The sequence below is a fragment of the Mobula birostris genome, chromosome 6 (assembly GCF_030028105.1).
Source record: "Mobula birostris isolate sMobBir1 chromosome 6, sMobBir1.hap1, whole genome shotgun sequence".
NCBI classification, from domain to species: Eukaryota; Metazoa; Chordata; class Chondrichthyes; order Myliobatiformes; family Myliobatidae; genus Mobula; species Mobula birostris.
In genome coordinates, this window is record NC_092375.1 from 32607781 (window position 1) to 32627619 (window position 19839).

Consider the following 19839-nt stretch of genomic DNA (forward strand, 5'->3'; position numbering starts at 1 on the left):
AGATTGTGATTGTAAATCCCAAACTATAAAACACATGGATTCACCCTCCCATTAAACACCATTTCAAGAAGCACCTTCTTTCTCCCCTGGCATTGTAGTAGTCATTGATTGAACTGACAGATGGACATCCAAATGTAAAATCTTTCACATCAAGAAGAAGCCTTGAATACAGTTGTAGGATTTGATAATGGAGTCATCAGAAATGTTTTAGAATCTAGAGTGGATGTGACTCAGGTAAATAAAAAGTAGAAGTTGACAGGAAAAATGGAACAATGAGCTGCCTATAAGAAGAGATGCATTTGAGGTACATTGCAATGAATACACAGGGCTCTGTGTGAGCACTGCATACGCAGGGCACTTATTATTATTAAAAATCCCACCCATCCATCCAGCGTCCTCTTTGACTTTCTACCATCAGGCAGAAGACTACAACGCACAAAAGCCAGAATGTTCAGGATGAGAAACAGTTTCTTCCCCCAGGCCATTAGGCTTCTGAACTCCCAGCCGCATCGTATTTGAAGTGTCACTGGTTAATCTGTTCTGTACTTTACAATATTTAGCTTTAATACACTTCTGTTATTTATTTATTCTTGCCTTCATAAGTTATTGTGTGTTATGTATGTTATGTGTTTTACACCATGGTTCAAAACAACATTATCTCCTTTCTATATACATTATATATGTTCTATACATGTACAGTATGTGGTTAAATGACAATAAACTTCACTTGACATGGAATAATCAAGATAGGCCAAATACATCCAAAACTCCAGAGATACAGAGGTAGGTAAAGCTGAAAAGGCAGTGTGGATGAGCCTCAGGTTATAAATAATTGGGAACCAGGCTGACTACAAAAGAATAAGAGGGTAATTGAAAATGTACAAAGATGTACACGAGGTTGTATGAAAGTGTATGAAATGTGAACTTTTAAATATTGAAATCGAACCAGTATCCATCACTTCCTCTGGCAGTTCATTCCACACTCACACCACAATCTGAGTGAAAAGTTCGCCTCCAGGTTCCCCCCTAAATATTTCTCCTTTCACCCTTAACCTCTCACCTTTAGTTCTAGTTTCACCCTACCTCAGTACAGAAAGCCTGCTTGTCTTTTCCCATCTATATCCCTCATAATTTTGTATACGTCTATCAAATCCAAATGGCTCTTCCCCATTTTCTCATGCTTCAGGAATAAAGTCATAACCTATTCATAACTCACTCTCTATAACTCAAGTTCTCAAAACCTGACGACATCCTTGTAAATTTTCTCTGTACTCTTTCAGTCTTATTGACATCTTTTCTGCAGATAGGTGACTAGAACTGCACACAATATTCCAAATTTCATCTCATTAACATCTTATACAACGTAAATAGGACAGCGAGCTATTTCTGGTACTGTTTAATGTTTTCCTGTGCTGCGCACTTCACATGCATTTAGAATAATATTTTATTAATTTATTTGTGGTGATGTTTTGTTTTATGTGTTGTTTGTGATATATGTATTGTGGGTGAATCGTGGTCTGGAGAAACATTGTTTCCTTTGGTTGTAGCAGATGAACATAAATTTAAACTTGAACTTAAACATTACATCACAACTCCTGTACTTCCTTGAGATAATTTTGAGATAATAATGAGTCAGTGGAAGAAATGGCTTATAGTGGATTGATTTAAATTGATGAAGATTAATTTACTGACAAATTGGAGGCCTGGCATAATAATCAGTTCTATCTTCAGATTCCACTGTAATTATTCATAGTTCAAATTTTATTAATTAATTAAATTTGAAAGTATTAAGAGCTGGTATATGTAAATTGTTGTAAAAAATCAAAAATTCAGAGAGAGAAATCTGTCTTCCTTACTGAGTCAAACCAGAAATAGACTAACCTTAATAAGACCAATCTTAACTTTGAATTGTCCTTACAAGGCATTCAGAATTTAAGAAGGCTGTTATCTAAAGCTAGTTGCAGACTTTCTCATGTCAGATTTGCACACACTATATGAATAACTAAAAACAGATAGAAAATTAAACTCAGTTTTCATCTGTTGCTTTGAAGTATAAAGCTTTGAAAGATGGTGTTTGAATTACTGTTAGTATTTTAAATATGCTTTTTTCAAAATAAAGTAAAATGATAACAAATATAAGGAAGGAATAATAGTGTAGTTAAAAACAGTGCCTCGGTTACAGATAGGGGCGGAGAAATGACAGCTGAAGCTTTATCCAGCAAGTGTACGTTATCACAGTTTGGGAAGTATACAGTAAATGGTAAGGTGATAATAGCATTGGGATCCAAGTCCATAGCTCCCTGAGAGTGGCCACACAAGTAGATAAGGTGGTAAAGGAGGCATGTGGCATGCTTGCCTTCATTGGTCGGGGCAATGACATAAGAGTAAGGACACCCCACCCTGGTTCTCTGCCTGCTCTGGATCTTTTCCTCTTGAAGTGCTGACGAGACATCAACCGTCTCAACTTCTCCTGGAACCTCCTCCTCTACTCTCTCCGCACCAATCCCAACCTTACCATCAAACCAGCAGACAAAGGGGGTGCTGTTGTAGTGTGGCGTACTGACTGCTTCCTTGCTGAGCCCAGATGGCAACTCTCAGACACCTCCTCAAACCTACCCCTCGAAGAGGACCCTGCTCCAAACCATTAGAAAACTGTCTCCGACACCATCACAGACCTCATCAACTCTGGAGATCTCCCATCCACTGCCACCGTTCATAACTCCCTTACACCGCCCAGCTCACTTCTGCCTCCTACCCAAGATCCATAAACCGGATTGTCCAGTTAGGCCTATTACCTCTGCCTGCTCCTGTTCTCATACTTTGATTCCATTCCATCTCCCTTGGTTCAGTCCTTTCCCTCAATCTCTTCAGGAACTTTCAATTCCCTGGCCCTGACCGCCTCATTTTCACCATGGATGTTCAGTCCCTATAGACTTCTGTCCCCCATCAAGAGGCTTCAAAACTCTCCGCTTCTTTTTAGGCAAAAGAACCAACCAATTCCCCTCCACCACCACCCTCCTATCTGGCAGAACTGGTCCTCAACAATTTTTCCTTTGGCTCCTTCCAAATTTCTCCAAACTCAAAGAGCAGCCATTGAACTCGCATGGGCCCCAGCTATGCCTGCCTTTTCACTGATATGTGGAACAGTCCATGTTCCAAGCCTTCCCCAGTAATGCTCTCCAACTCTTCCTCCGCCTCATTGATGACTGAATTGGTGCTGCTTCATGTACCTTCATCAACTTTGCATCTAACTTCCACCCTGCCCTTAAATTCACTTGGTCCACCTGTTGACACCTCCTATCCCTTTCTCAATCTCTCTGTCTCTATCTCTGGAGACAAACTGTCAGCCAACATCTTTTATAAATCTACTGATTCCCACTGTTATCTTGACTATACCTCTTCCCGACCTATCTCCAGTAAAAATGCTATACCCTTTTCTCAGTTCCTTCGCCTCTGCTGTATCTGTTCCCAGGACGTGTCTTTCCATTTCAGGACATCAGAAGTGTCCTCCTTCCTCAAAGAATGGGGTTTCCTTTCCTCCACTATTTATGCTGCCTTCACCTGCATCTCGTCTATTTCCCGAACATCCTCACTCACCCCATCTTCCAGCTGCTTTAATAGTGATAGAGTTCCGCTTGTCCTTACCTATCACCCCATTTGTCTCTCCATCCATCGGTTCATCCTCCACAACATCCACCATCTCAAAAGGGATCCTACCACTAAACATATCTTTATCTCTCTTCCCATTTAACGCCCCCTCCCCACCTTCTGCAGGGATCGCTCCCTTTGCAATTTCCTTGTCCGTCCATCCCTCCCCACTAATCTCACTCTCGGTACTTATCCCTGCAAATGGCCTTAGTGTTACACCTGGCCGTACACCTCTTCTGTCATCTCCATTCAAGGCCCAGTTACTAATCTGCTGCTGTTGTTTATTGTGTCCGGTGCTCCCAATGCGGCCTCCTCTACATTGGTGATGCCCTTTATAAATTTGGGGGCTACTTTGTTGAGCACCTCTGCTCCCTCTGCCAAAAGTGGAACCTCCTGGTGGCCAAACAGTTTATTACCAATTCCCATTTCCGTTCTGACATGTTGGTTCATGTCCGCCTCTTGTGCCAAGATGAGGCCACCCTCAGGGTAGAGGAGCAACACCTTATATTCCATCTGGGTAGCCTCCACCTGATGGGATGAATATCAATTTCTCCTTCCGATTTAGAAAAAGAATCCCCCTCCTCTTCCTCTTACAGGGATCTTTTTTTCATTCATAGTTTTATGGGTCTCGGGAGTTGGCGATCAGGAATAGTGGTGGAAACAGATAGAATAGTAGTGCTTAAGAAGCTGTTAGCTAAACGTGTGAATATGTAGGTTGATGGTGTCCTGGTAGGGCACTGAAAACCTGTGCCAACCAACAGGCCGGTGTGTTCAAGGACATTTTCAATCTCCCACTACTGCAGTAGGAACTTCAGTTGGGTGAGTTGCCTCAGTGACTATCACACATTCGCACTCAGATCTACTGTGATAAAATGGTGTAAGAGGTTGATCATGGTTAGAATTAACTCCTGCCTAAGCAATCACCTGGAACCTGCTGGAAATGCTATCTATACATTTACCAATGGCACAACTGTTATTGGCAGAATCTCAGATGGTGACGAGGAGGAGTACAGGAGAGAGATAGATTGGCTGGCACAACAACAACCTTGCACTCAACGTCAGTAAGACCAAGGAATTGGACTTCAGGAAGGGGAAGTCAAGGGAATGCAGACCAGTCCTTATCGTGAGGTCAGCAGTGGAAAGGGTGATCAGATTCACATTCATGGGTGTCAGCATTTCTGAAGATATCATCCTGGGCCCAATATTTTGATGCAGTTATGAAGAGGGCATGCCAAAGGCTATATTTCTTAAGGAGCTTGAGGAAACTTGGTATACCACGAAAGACTCCAGCAAATTTCTCCACGTGTATCATGGAGAGCATTCTTATATAGACTGTATTACCGTCTTGACATGAGCTGCCAGTGCACAGGATCAGAAAAGGCCGCAGGGAGTTGTAAACTTACCCAGTACCATCATGAATGGTATTCCCAGCATCAAGGACATCGTCAAAACATGATGCATCAAAAAGGCAGCATCCATTATTAAGGACCTCCACCACCCAGGACATATCCTCTTCACATTACTATCTTTGAGGGGGGGTGGGTTAGTACAGGGGCCTGAAGGTATACACATAATGTTTTAGGAACAGCTCTTTCTCCTCTGCTACCAGATTTCTGAACGTACAATGAACCCATGGCAACAAGTTTCACAAACATATACTGACGACTTTAAACCTGATTCTGATTCTGAACACTTTCTCACTATTTTTGCAATCACAAGCTGAGCTCCTCCAGCATTTTGCATGTGCTTACTATTTCTGCTCTCTCTATGCACTACTTATGTAATTTTTTTACATATATTCCGTGTCATAATTTATAGTATATTTTATTTATTGTGCTGTACTGGGGCCTGTAAAACAACGAATTTCACAACATATGCCAGAGATAATAAACCTGATTCTGATTGGATATGGATCCTGTACAGGCAGAAGATTTAGTTTAATTGGATATTGTGTTTCGTGCAGAGATAGTGTGCTGAAGGGCCAGTTCTGTTCCTGATGTGTACTGTTCTGTATTTTTACCCAGGTAAATACTGCTATGCTGCATTATCTCACCTATTATTTCTGTTGCTATCTGACTTAAATTTTACATAAATTAAAGAGGAAATTGTAAATCATAAATTAATGTCAGACTTTGAATTATGTTGCACATACCACCCAATTTTGTGGCCATTACATCTTTAATACCTACGATTTCATGAGACCAGCCTGCATTAGTTTTTCTCCCAATTTACTAATAAAGTAGAATTGATTTTGGCTGTGCAGATAATTGTGGCCCAGCTGGCCAGCCCTGCAGCTGAAAGAGGAAGTATGAGAGCAGTGGAAGTCTTAAAGGAGGGAAAAAACACGGAACAAAATGTAGTACATTTAGATACCATGGTTCAGCTTGCAAGGCCATGAGGAGTTGGCAACTGCTCAGAAACGTATCATATCCCTTCAGCAAATGCCCAGTGCACTTATCATCATGCTGTGTTACTGCCTGATATAGTTGACGTGCACTAGGTGATTGACTTATTTAGGACAAAACCACATCACAACACTTACATTCATGGCAGTGATTGGCCCCAAAGGAAACATGCTTATACAGGTTCATGATATGTGAAAGCTCAAATGTGTATGTTAATCCACAACTATTACAGAAGTAGACGTTATTTAGTTTATAATATGTTTAGCTAAGGCTTAAGTGCACATTTGATATCCTTAATTATGCGATGGAAAACATCTTTTCAGATCTTTCAACCCATTTTATTATTATATAAAGTACAGGTCCTGGTAGCATAAAACATAACATTTCAAGTAAATAACTGTTTTGATGTGAAATAAATTAGCATTCTTGTGATAAAATGAAACATAATTTATTGCAGGTATTGCATTTCCCAGTGTTTTTGATTTCTTTCCTTTCAGTGCTTGTTTTATTTCAGTGTTGTTCTGGAAAAATATGTTCAATTTATTTTGGTGATGTAGAGCTGCAATTAATCATCTCATTACCACTGGGAGTCTGGGAATGTAAATGTTTGAATATTAAGTAATATTTCTGAAGGATAAAGGACTGTTCTCGGTCACCAGGATAGAATGGATTAGAGCACTCAGCAGAAAGACTCTTCATTTTGCTGCATATTCAGAGTCCTTGCTTTTCAAAGCAATTACAAAAGAGAATTGTTGACTATAGTTGGACAAACAAACATATACATTTGGAGGAGGAGTAGGCTACTCAGCCCCTTAAGCCTGCTCCAGCATTTAATAAGATCATACTTAATCTAACTGTTACCTCGACTTCTCATTCCTATTTAGCCGTAATAATTTTTCACTCCCATGTTTATCGAGCACCCATCTACCTTTGCCTTCAAGTAGTCCCAGACTTTGCTTTCACCATCCTTTGAGGAAGAGAGTTCCTAAAGAATGTTCTGAGAGCAACCCTTTATTTTTAAACAGTGACCAACAAGATTCTCCTCCAAGAAAACACATCCTCTCCATGTCGACTGTGTTAAGTACCCTCTTACTCTTCCAGATCTCAGCTATTTCAAGCCTAATCAGTCCAGTCTTTCGTCAGAGGACAACCTATGAATCCTACAAAAGGTAGTGGATTCGGCCCAGAACATCACTGTTAAACCCCTCCCAACTATTGAGCACATCTACATGAAACGCTATAGTAGGAAAGTAGCATCCATTATCAGAGATCGCCACCACCAGACTCAGAAACAGTTACTACCCCTCAACTATCCGGCTCTTGACCAAAAGGGGATAACTACACTCACTTGCCCATCCATTGAGATATCCCACAACCAATAATCTCAGTTTAGCGACTCTTTACCTCATTATTTCATGTTCTCGTTACTTATTGCTATTCAGTTGCATTTGCATTTGCACAGTTTGTTGTCTTCTGTACTCTGGTTGATCTTTCGTTGATCCTGTTATAGTTACTATTCTATAGATTTGCTGAGTATGCCCACAAAATCTCGGGTGACATATGGTGAAATATATGTACTTTGATAGTAAAATTATTTTGAACTTTATTACTTGAATAAATCTTTTCTGCACTGCTTCCATCATTCCTAATTACTTGCAGTGTATACTCTTGATTGTCCTCTTAGTCTCAAAGCGCTGCAGTCTCTCACCATTTTAGCTCACTTACTTCTTTGGTTTTATTTTTAAGCCAAAATATTTCCCACATTATATATAACTTGCCAAATTACTGCCCACTCACCTAACTTATAATATCCTTTTGTTGGACACATACGCTCAATTCACGACTTAATTTCCTTCCTAGCTTTGTGTCACCAACAAATTTTCTGTGCCATCAATTGTAAAATGTTGAAATTCCAGTACTGATCCCTGTGACATGTCTTGTCATCCAGTAAAAGATATATTCATAGTTATTTTTCGTTTCTACTTAGCCAGCAAATCTGTTCTTGCTAGTATGTCCAAATAACCTTTGTCACATGCCTATTATGAATCTAGGTACAGCCCCTCTACTAGTTCACCTTTATCCACAGCATGTGCTACTGCAGTAAATTGATCAAAGCTCATTTCTGTTTCACCATTGGTTAGCACATAACCTGTGTCTCAGCAAATTAATATTGACCAGGCTAATGCTGTACCAATAGAGCAAATTGATTGCCCAATTTCCTTCATTTTAACTAACATAATTTTCTGATCCTGTCCTCAACCCAGGAACATCATTGTTAACATGAATTTTAATATTGATAAAGTAACTTAGAATGAGGTCTATCTGTTGACAATATTAAAATAAGTATCAATAGACTGAAAGATTGGGAGATGTTATCCATTTACCCTCATGAAGCAAGTTCCCACTTGCTTCAAAAAGGCAACAATTATACCAGTGCCAAAGAAGAACAAAGTGGGCTGCCTTAATGACTATTTTGAGAGGTTGGTTATGACTAGACTGAACTCCTGCCTCAGCAAGGATCTGGACCCATTGCAATTCGCCTATCACCACAATAGGTCAATGACAGATGCAATCTCAATGGCTCTCTAAACAGCTTTAGACCACCTGGACAACACAAACACCTATGTCAGGATGTTGTTCATCGACTATAGCTCAGCAGTTAATACCATCATTCCCACAATCCTGATTGAGAAGTTGCAGAACCTGGGCCTCTGTACCTCCCTCTGCAATTGGATCCTTGACTTCCTAACCGGAGGACCACAATCTGTGCTGATGGGTGATAATATATCCTCCTTACTGATGATCAACACTGGGGCACCTCAGGGATGTGTGCTTAGCCCACTGCTCTACTCTCTGTATACACATGATTGTGTGGCTAGGCATAGTTCAAATACCATCTACAAATATGCTGACAATACAACCATTGTTGGTAGAATCTCAGGTGGTGATGAGAGGGCGTACTGGAGTGAGATATGCCAACTAGTGGAGTGGTGCCGCAGCAACAACCTGGCACTCAACGTCAGTAAGATGAAAGAACTGATTGTGGACTTCAGGAAGGGTAAGATGAAGGAACACATACTGATCCTCATAGAGGGATCAGAAGTGGAGAGAGTGAGCAGCTTCAAGTTCCTGGGTGTCAAAATCTCTGAGGATCTAACCTGGCCCCAACATATCGATGTAGTCATAAAGAAGGCAAGACAGTGGCTATACTTTATTAGGAGTTTGAAGAGATTTGGCATGTCAACAAATACACTCAAAAACTTATATAGTTGTACCGTGTAGAGCATTCTGACAGGCTGAGTCACTGTCTGGTATGGAGGGGCTACTGCACAGGACCGAAAGAAGCTGCAGAAGGTTGTAAATCTAGTCAGCTCCATCTTGGGCACTAGCCTACAAAGTACTCAGGACATCTTTAGGGAGCAGTGTCTCAGAAAGGCAGCATCCATTATTAAGGACCTCCAGCACCCAGGGCATGCCCTTTTCTCACTGTTACCACCAGGTAGGAGATACAGAAGCCTGAAGGCACACACTCAGCAATTCAGGAACAACCTCTTCTCCTCTGCCATCCCATTCCAAAACGGACATTGAAGCTTTGGACACTACCTCACTTTTTTTTAATACTCTGTATACAGTATTTCTGTTTTCGCACATTTTTAAAAAAATCTATTCAATATATGTAATTGATTTATACGTTTATTTATTATGTTTTATTTTATTTATTACTATTATTTTTATTTTCCTCTCTCTGCGAGATTATGTATTGCATTGAACTGCTGCTGCAAAGTTAACAGATTTCACATCACATGCCGGTGATAATAAACCTGATTCTGATTCTAATTGTCATGCATACTTCCTTTGACACAAACCGTACCTTTATAAACAGCTGGAAGCTTTGTTACATGTTGTACACAAATTCTAAAACCCTGCTAAACTTCACCTGAATGTTGATTTCAGAAACACTGTGCCACCCGATAAATGCCGAGCATTGCAAAAAAGTGAAATACAGTAATTGAATAATCAAATATCTGCCTTTATTGGTCAATTTTTCAGAATCCAGTACCATGTACTGTATCTTCTATTCATCCTGCAACTTTGTGTTAAATAAATGTCTAGGTAGACAGAAAAATGCTATGTCCAACTTGATTGCCATCACTTTTCTCATAGAGCTTTATCAGTTTGGAAATTTTACATGTTACTAGTCTTTATCATTAAATATTTGAATATAGTAATCATGACTTGATGTCTCCTGAATGTTTTTTCATAAAAAAAAAATAGGAGTGATGGAAAGTCATCAAAAGCAACAGGTAGACAATGGAGAATGAGCATTTCACTCGGTAAATTAAAATTAAGTAACTTTTTAAAATGGTTGCAGAAAGTATTCATAACACAATTTCAGTCACTATAAGGTATAATTTCTAAGTCACATTTTTCAGTGAGTTTAATATTAGTTTAAAATATTTTCATACTCATTACTAGGCAGAAATCCCACCTGCACTATGTTCAACTTCCATAGTAAAATACTTGAGGCAAGAGAAATTATGGGCCATCTCACCTATCACTTCAATTCCTTATCATATCTTTCTTAAAATACACTGAATCCAGATCTTATCAGTGAGAAATATTAATCTATCTTGTGGGAATGTCCTTAGAGGCAAGAAATGCTACTTTCATCTCCCAACACAATAGTTCAGTTGACATATACAAGAATGCTTTCAGAAAAATAGCCTTTATTTCAATGTTGACCTTTTGTTCAATAAGATATATATATGTAAGATGTAATGCTGTTGTTTTGAAATTACAAAAGATTAACATTGGTATTTTTGTTCTTTGAAATCTTGTTTTTATGCTTAATCATGCTAAGAATATAAATAATAGATGTTTATGCTAATACATTAACATTTTGTAAGTAAAAAGACTATGAAAGAAATAATACTCACCACAATGTAATGGGTTTCCTATTGGACTGCAGGTTGAAATTTCTTCTCCTCACCTGGACCTACGTCGCAAATTTGACGCAAAATCCACAGTCCTTTTGTAGTAAGTCCATCGTATCAAAAATATCCAGTCTTCAGAAAAGAAAATTGTGAGTATCGGACATTTATACCAGCTTCCTTTTCTTAATCCAGTTTTCATTGAAGACTTCGCTGCAAGTTGAATAGTCTGAACATAGGTTTATTTCACTGCTTTAAGAAGATGAGAAATATACAGTGATCCGTGCCTGTTGAGTTGGACAGTGAGAGGACCTGGCATGAGTCGAAAGAGCCTCTATATTTATCCACTACGTTCGGTGGAGCTATGCACAATAAAGGCAGATGGCTCTGTCAGAAAGCTGACCTAGTCTCTCCACCGAGAGATGTAACTAGACAAGGCTTCAGGGCTTAGAAAGAGCTAACCATATGTTTGTGATACACATTGACTGTTGCTAATGAAGTCAAATAGAACACATTTTATGCTAGTTATACTTTTATTAACATATACTATTTATCAAAAATCTCCAAAAATATAATTTCAATAGATATCTTAGCTTGAATATGCTTAGTCAATTTTTCACAGTTTGAATAATATTAAAAAGTAAAATTTGTTGACTTATCAAAAATTACTCTTTTTTTTAATAAAGAAACCTTAAGACACAGATGAGAGTATGCTTCCATACGAAAAAGTGTATTTCAGTGTTAAGTTTAAAATCTCAATAAATGATCAAGTACGAAATAATCCTTAAAGTGAATGATATTACTCTGTTGCAGAATGTTTGAATTGAAATGCAAAGGTAGATTTTTAAAAAATATATAACCTGGAGTTATTAATCATTGTCATATATTCCTTTGGTGTACTTCCTTTTTTCCTGCTCATGCATAAAATCAGCAAGTAGAATATGGTGCTGTTCAGATAAAGAGTACATTTATGTATAAATGTATAACATTTCATGGAGTACACCATCCTATTCTGTGCTTCACATTTTTGCAAACCGAGAATGTGGTATTATTTCATAGTTAATTTACAGACTATGTTTCTTAAATCTCCCTGATTTTACAGAAAGATTTGGAGCTTAGGTGTTTAACAATACAATTCCTTCTTCATCCAAATTATTGTTCCAAATATTTTCAATGTAATTTTGTAGCTGATATTAAATTCTGCAACTGTAGGGTATTTATTAATGTAATGACCTCCTCTCTCAGTACCTTACGTCTTTTTGGGCATCAGCTGCTGGAATGAACAGCAGAGGTAAGCATCCATTATAAATAACTCAGGTTTTATTTTTGCAAGCAGCTATTTTAATTTATTTAAGCATTAAAATTATACAACAGGCAAAGAAGATTGTGTAGACATAGAATACAGCATAGAATAGTCCCTTTGGCTCACAATTTACATCAAACTAGATAACTTACTCATCAAATGTCCAGCTAATCTAACCCTTTCTTCTTAGGCAATGTCCATACCTTTACATTCCTTACACATTCATGGGCCTATATAAAGCCTGTTGAATGTCTAATTATATTTGCCTCCACCACCACTCCAGGCAGTGCATTCCTGGCACCCACCGTTCACTGTTTTAAAAAAATTGGGCTGCACATCTCCTTTGAACTTACCCCCTTTCCCTTCCTCTAATATTACACATTCCAATCCTGGGAAATAGCTGTCTATCTATCCATCTCACAGTCTTAATCAGATCTCCTGTCAGCCTCCACTGCTCCGGAGAAAGCAACCCAAGTTTGTCCAGTCTGTCCCTAAAGTACCTGCTCTCTAATTCAGGCAGCATCCTGGTAAAATTCTTCTGCATCTTCTCCAAAGCCTCCATATCCTTCCTCTAATAGAATACAATACTCCAGAGGCGACCTAACTGGAGTTTTATAACTTCCCAACTCTTGAACTCAGTTCGTTGACTAAAAATGGCAAGCATGCCTCTTGCCTTCTTTCCCACATGATCAACTTGTGCAGCCACTTGCAGGGTGTAAAGACTTAGACCCCACGATCTTTCTGTACATCAGCACTCTTAAGGGTCTTGTCATTAACAGTGTACTGTTTCTTTACATTTGAAATCCCAACGTGTTACACTTCTCACTTAAACTGTAAGAACATCAGACACAGGAGATGGATTGGGCCAATCGGTCCATTAAGTCTGCCCTATTCATCATTCATGGCTGATTTTTTTTCCTTTCAACCCCATTTACTTGCCTTCTTCCTTTGATTAATTGAGGTAGGGGGAAATATAATGCTATTAGGCAGGAGCATGGGAGCATTAATTGTGAGCAGATGTTCTCAGGGAAATGCAGAACAGTTAAGAAGAAAAGAAAAGCTTATGAAAGATTCAAGGAACTATAGGTACTGATAGAGTTCTAGAAAATTACAAGGCTGCCAGAAAGGAGCTTAGGAGTGAAATTAGGAGAGCCAAAAGGGGCCATCAGAAGGCCTGGGCAAGCAGGATTAAGGTAAACCCAAGGCATTCTACAAGTATGTGAAGAGCAAAAGATGAGCCATGTGAGAATAGGACCATACATGTGCATGGAGTCGGAGGCGATAGCGGAGGTACTTAATGAATACTTTGCTTCGGTATTCAGCAGGGAAGAAGATCTTGGCAATTGTGGGGACTGAAACGCTTGAGCATATAGACATTAAGAAAGAGGATGTGCTGGAGCTTTTGAAAGCCACTAAGTTAGATAAGTCACCAGGACCAGACGAGATATACCCCAGGCTACTGTGGGAAGTGAGGGAGGAGATTGTTGAACATTTGGTGATGATCTTTGCATCATCTATAGGATGGGAGAAGTACCAGAGGACTGGAAGGTTGCAAATGTTGTTCCCTTGTTCAAGAAAGGGAGTAGAGATAGTCCAGGAAATTATAGACCAGAGAGTCTTATTTCAGTGGTGGGTAAGTTGTTGGAGAAGATCCTGAGAGGCAGGATTTATGAACATTTGGAGGGACATAACCTGATTAGGGATAGCCGGCATAGCTTTGTCAAGGGCAGGTCGTGCCTTCTGAGACTGATAGAATTCTTTGAGCAAGTAACAAAACACATTGATGAAGGTAGAACAGTGAATGTAGTGTATATGGATTTCAGTAAAGCATTTGGTAAGGTTCTCCATGCAAGGCTCATTCAGAAAGTAGGGAGGCAAGGAATCTGAGGAAACCTTGTTTTGTTGGTTCAGAATTGGCTTGCCCACAGAAGGCAAAGGGTGGTTGTAGATGGTTCCTATCCCGCATGGAGTTCAGTGACCAGTGGTGTGCCTCAGGGATCTGTTCTGGTATCCTTCCTGTCTGTGATTTTTATAAATGACCTGGATGAGGAAGTAGATGGGTGGGTTAGTAAATTTCCTGATGACACAAAGGTTGGGGGTGTTGTGGATAGGCTGGAGGGTTGTCAGAGGTTACAGAGGGACATTGATAAGATGCAAGACTGGGCTGTGAAGTGGCAGATGGAGTTCAACCCAGGTAAGTGTGAAGTCATTCACTTTACTAGGTCAAATTTGAAGACAACATATGGTACTGATGGTAAGACTCTTGGCAGTGTGGAGGATCAGAGAAATCTTGGGGTCCTTGTCCATAGGACACTCAAAGCTGCTGCTCAGGTTGGCAGTATTGTTAAGAAGTGTATTGTGTGTTGGCCTTCATCAACTGTGAGATCGAGTTCAAGAGCCATGAGGTAATGCTACAGCTACATAAGACCTTAGTTAGACCCCACTTTGAGTACTGTGTTCAGTTCTGATCACCTCATTACAGGAAGGATGTGGATACTATAGAGAGAGTGCAGAGGAGATTTACAAGGATGACACCTGGATTGGAGAGTGTGCTTTATGAGAATAGGTTGAGTGAACTTGGCCTTTTCTCTTTGGAGCGATGGAGGATGAGAGGTGACCTTATAGAGGTGTATAAGATGATGAAAGGCATTGATCGTGTGGATAGTCAGAGGCTTTTTCCCAGGGCTGAAGCGGCTAGCATGAGGGGACATAGTTTTAAGGTGCTTGGAAGTAGGTACAGAGGAGATGTCAGGGATAAGTTTTCCACACAGAGAGTGGTGGGTGCATGGAATGCACTGCCGGCGAAAGTGGTGGAGGCAGATAAAATAGGGTCTTTTAAGAGTCTCTTAGAACATGGAGCTCAGAAAAATAGATGGCTATGCATTAGGGAAATTCTAGGCAGTTTCTAGAGTAAATTACATGTTTGTCACAACCTTGTGGGCCGAAGGGCCTGTAATGTTTTGTAGTTTTCTATGTTCCATGAATCCTTCCTAATGAAGAACCTATCAATCTCCATTTTAAATATACTACTGACGAGCTCCACAGCCGTACGTGGCAATGAATTCCACAGATTTACCACCCTCTGGTGAAAGAAATTTCTCCTCATCTCTGGTCTAAAGGCTGCACCCTCTGGTTATAGACTCTCCCACTATTGAAAACATCCTCTCCATGTTCACTGTATCTCAGCCTTCCAGTATTCAGCAGATTTCATCGAGATCCCCATCATTCTTCTAAACTCCAGTGAGTACAAGTAAAAGCTATCAAACAAATGTTTCTTGTACATGAACCCTTTTATTCCTGTGATCATTCTTGTGAACCTCCTTGGGACCATTTCCAATACCAGTGCATCCTTCCTGAGGTATGCTGCCCAAAACTGCTCACAATACTCCATATCTGGTCTGACCAATGCCTTATAACATCTCAGTATTACGTCCTTGCTGTTATATTTTTGTCCTCTTAAAATAAATGTTAATACTGTATTTGCCTTCCTCATGACAAACTCGACCAGCAAGTTGACCTTTAGAGAATCCTGCACTCGGACTCCCCAGTCCCTTTACACCTCCATTTTTTGAATTTGTTCCCTGTTTGGAAAAAAAGTCTAAGCCATAATTCCTTCTACCAAAGTGCATGACCATACACTTATCTACAATATATTCCAACTGCCACTTATTTGCCCAATTTTCTCATCTGTCCAAGTCCTTCTGTATCCTTCTGTAGGTTCCCTGCTTCCTCAACACTATCTGCCCCTCTACCTATCTTTGTATCATAGAACATAGAACATAGAGTAGTACAGTACATTGCAGGCCCTCCGGCGCACAGTGTTGTGCCGACCCTTAAACCCTGCCTCCCATATAACCCCCCACCTTAAATTCCTCCATATACCTGTCTAGTAGTCTCTTAAACTTCACTAGTGTATCTGCCTCCACCAATGACTCAGGGAGTGCATTCCACGCACCAACTACTCTCTGAGTAAAAAACCTTCCTCTAATATCCCCCTTGAACTTCCCACCCCTTACCTTATAGCCATGTCCTCTTGTTTTGAGCAGTGGTGCCCTGGGGAAGAGGCGCTGGCTATCCACTCTATCTATTCCTCTTATTATCTTTTGCACCTCCATCATGTCTCCTCTCTTCCTCCTTCTCTCCAAAGAGTAAAGCCTTAGCTCCCTTAATCTCTGATCATAATGCATACTCCCTAAACCAGGCAGCATCCTGGTAAGTCTCCTCTGTACCCTTTCCAATGCTTCCACATCCTTCCTATAGTGAGGCGACCAGAACTGGACACAGTACTCCACATCATCCACAGACTTGGCCGCAAAGCCATCAATTCCATCATCCAGATCATTAATGTATAACGTGAAAGTAGCAGACCCAGCGGAGAGGCCTTGGGATACCGCTCGTCACAGACAGCCAACCTGATATTGAATTTATCCAGGATAAACTCCATCTGCCATTTCTCCACCCATATCTGTAACAGATCTATATTCCATTGTATCCTTTGTCAGTCTTCTACACTATCCATTAAACCAGTGCTTTTCATATTGTCTTCAAAAATACTAACTCACCCTTCTACCTTTTCATTCAGGACAAAGGTCCCAGTACAGATCCTTGTAGAACACCACAAATCATGGACCTTCAGCCAGAGTAATTCCAACCAACCACTACCCTTTATGGGCAAGCCAGTTTTGAATCTAAATGGCTAATTCATTGTGGATCCCTGGTATCTTAATCTTCTGGATAAATCTCCCACGAGGGACCTTATCAAACACCTTACTGAAATACATGTAAATATCCTTAGAGCTGCCTTCATCAATCACTTTCATGACCTCCTCAAATCAAGTTAGTAAAACGTGGACTTGCCCTGTGTAACGACATGTTAACTGTCCCTAATTAGGCTATTGTTTTCCAAATGTTCATAAACCCTATCCTTAAGATTCCTGTCCAGTGACTGCTCTACCATGGATGTGAGACTCTCCAGTCTGTACTTTCCAGGATTATCCCGATTTCTCTTCTTGAATAAAGGAACAACATTAGGTACTTGCCAGTCCTCTGGGACCTCATCTGTGGCTAGAGAGCGCACAAAGATATTGGTCAAAGGTTTCAATGTTTTTGGAATGTCAGAGAAGGGCGTAGGTGAGGGGGTGGGGGTTTGCATTGTTAATCGGGAACAATGTCACAGCTGCACTGAGTGGGACATAATGGAGGGTTCATCCACCAAGTCTCTATTTATTTAGAGATTTAGCACGTGTTAGGCCCTTTCAGCCTTTTGAATAGCATCGCCCAGCAAACCAACAATTTAATCCTAGCCTAATCACAGGACAATTTACAATATCAATTAACCTATAACTAGTATGTCTTTAGACTGTGAGAGGAAAGCAGAGCCCCCCAGGGAAAACCCACATGCACACTGGGTATATGCATACAAGCTTCCTTACAGAGGATGCTGGAATTGAACTCTGAACTCTGAACTCCATCCCCAAGCTCTAATAGCATTGTGCTAACTGCTACACTACCATTACGCACCTTGGGTAGAACTGAAAAATAAGAAAGGTCGGGATCACTCTGATGGGATTATACTACAGACACCCCAGTAGCCTTCAGGACACTGGGGAGCAGATACATAGGCAGATTAGGAAAAGATGTGAAGACAACAGGGTTGTTGTAGTGGGTGAATTGAATTTCTCTAATATAGACTGGGATCTCCTTAGTGCAAGAACATTACAATGGGCATAATTTGTTGGGTGCTTATGTAGATAGTCCAACAGGAGGAGGGGCCATACTGGACCTGGTGGTGGATACTGAGCCTGGCCAGATGACTGACCTTTCAGCGCAAGAACAGTTAGGAAACAGTAATCACAAATCCTAGTTTTAATATAGCTGTAGATAATTTCCCTTTCTTAACTAAGTTCCAGCATCTATTAACTGATCCATACTCTTTAAGTTCATTATCCTTATCCATAATACTCCTAGCATTAAAATATACTTCAACCCTTTCATTCCATTGTGTCTGTTACATCACTCCTTACGGGTCATGACATCTACCTTCCTCAACCCCTCCACTTTCTGACCTGGTGTGCTGGTTCCTAACCCCCTGCCAAACCGGTTTAAACCCACCTAAGCAACATTAGTGAACATTTCAGCCAGTATATTGGTTCTCTTCCCCCCCCCACCCAAGTTTAAAGTGTAACCCGCCCCTCAGGTCACTCCTGCCTCAGAAGAGGTTACAATGATCCAAGAGCCTGAATCTCTGCCCCCGTATCAGTTCCTCAGCCACTCATTCATCTGTTCTATCTTTCTATTCCTGCCCTGACGAGCATGCAGTACCGGGAGTAATTCAGAGATTACCACCTCCATAGTTCTGCTTTTTAGCTTCTTTCCTAACATTGCACAGCACCTCTTCCTCATTTCTATCTCTGTAATTGGTACCAGTGTGCACCACAGCCTCAGGCTGCTCACTCTCCCTACTGAGGATGTTCTGCAGCTGCTTTAAGCCACCCTCAACACAAGCACTTGGGAAGCAACCATCATGGCATTTCTTTCAGCAAGGTCCAAGACCTACCACTCTTGAACTCTTAGCCCTCTTACTCCTATTAAGGATACAATAGGATTTATGCAATTAATATACATTTTGTTCTTGAGGAGATGAGGAAATTGCACTTAATCCTGGCAGCATTACACCGCATAGCAGTGCAAGCTATGAATTACACAGTAAATGCTTGGATGAAATTTATCAGGCTTACTGCAAGGCACTGACAAACATGCATATAATTATTCCATGAATGTTGTTTCTACTGTAACTATGGTTTCAGTTTCAGAGACTGTGTTACTGATATTAGCTGTGGTCTCACTTTTCAATCAGTGGCAGAGTAAAGCTATATTAAAGCTTCCATTAACAGTTACAATAGCCTGTATCTTGCACAAAACAATCCACTGATCCTTCACTTAAAAGCTGGCAGTTCTGCTCAGGCAAAGTTCCCAAGTTTGTTCAGAGTCTCAAACTTCCACCCAGTTTTGTGGGTAACAGCAAGTAATTCTACTCAGAATTGTTTTCTTTTACCCAGATAGCTAAGTAAAAGCACAGCACTCCTGAGCTAAGAGTAAGCTTTGAATTCTACTTAGTTATTTGTTGGTCGCTGGGACAGAACAAATCTTCATAGATTTCCTTGCACTTAACCTGGTAAAAATTCAACAGTCTTAACAGGAAGAAATGGCTTTGGGGAGAATGCCAAGTAGAAGATATTCTCCTTTTCCCTTTATTTGATTAAGTGAGGTTAAATGCATTTGATTGTGTCTGATTTTTTTTCTCAAATGCTTCAAGTTTTTAATTTTAAAGAAATTTTATGACTTAAATGTTTTAGTTTTTACTAATACATTCAAAAGCAGCAGTTTTTCAGATTTGACAGAAAGTAAGCATGGCATAAGTGCTATAGGTTGACTGATCCTCTTAAGAATGGACTTCGAGAGCAGGCAATAGTTGAGCTTGTGCAGCTCAGATCAGTGTGATCTGCATTGTCAGATCTCTGTGTCATGGATTTCACCCATCCTGATGTTGATT

At 40.2% G+C, this 19839-nt stretch overlaps 2 protein-coding genes across 17 annotated transcripts in view; one reads left to right on the forward strand and one right to left on the reverse strand.

The window, feature by feature from the left end:
* Positions 1-11005, reverse strand: part of LOC140199712 (filamin A-interacting protein 1-like) — a 152223-nt gene extending 141218 nt beyond the window's left edge. The window contains exon 1 of the mRNA XM_072262190.1: positions 10991-11005. The gene's annotated coding sequence lies outside the window, so the exon portion shown is untranslated. The remainder of the gene's footprint in view (positions 1-10990) is intronic.
* cmss1 (cms1 ribosomal small subunit homolog) overlaps positions 1-19839 on the forward strand; it is a 291722-nt gene that overhangs the window by 216170 nt on the left and 55713 nt on the right. For 10 of the 16 annotated variants that reach the window (XM_072260140.1, XM_072260141.1, XM_072260136.1 and 7 more), the window contains one exon: positions 11023-11090. In XM_072260140.1, coding sequence (XP_072116241.1) covers positions 11023-11090 — 68 coding nt within the window. Of the gene's footprint in view, positions 1-11022; positions 11137-12229; positions 12276-19839 lie in introns of all 16 variants that reach the window. The other 6 variants (XM_072260147.1, XM_072260146.1, XM_072260145.1 and 3 more) reach the window with 2 other exon arrangements.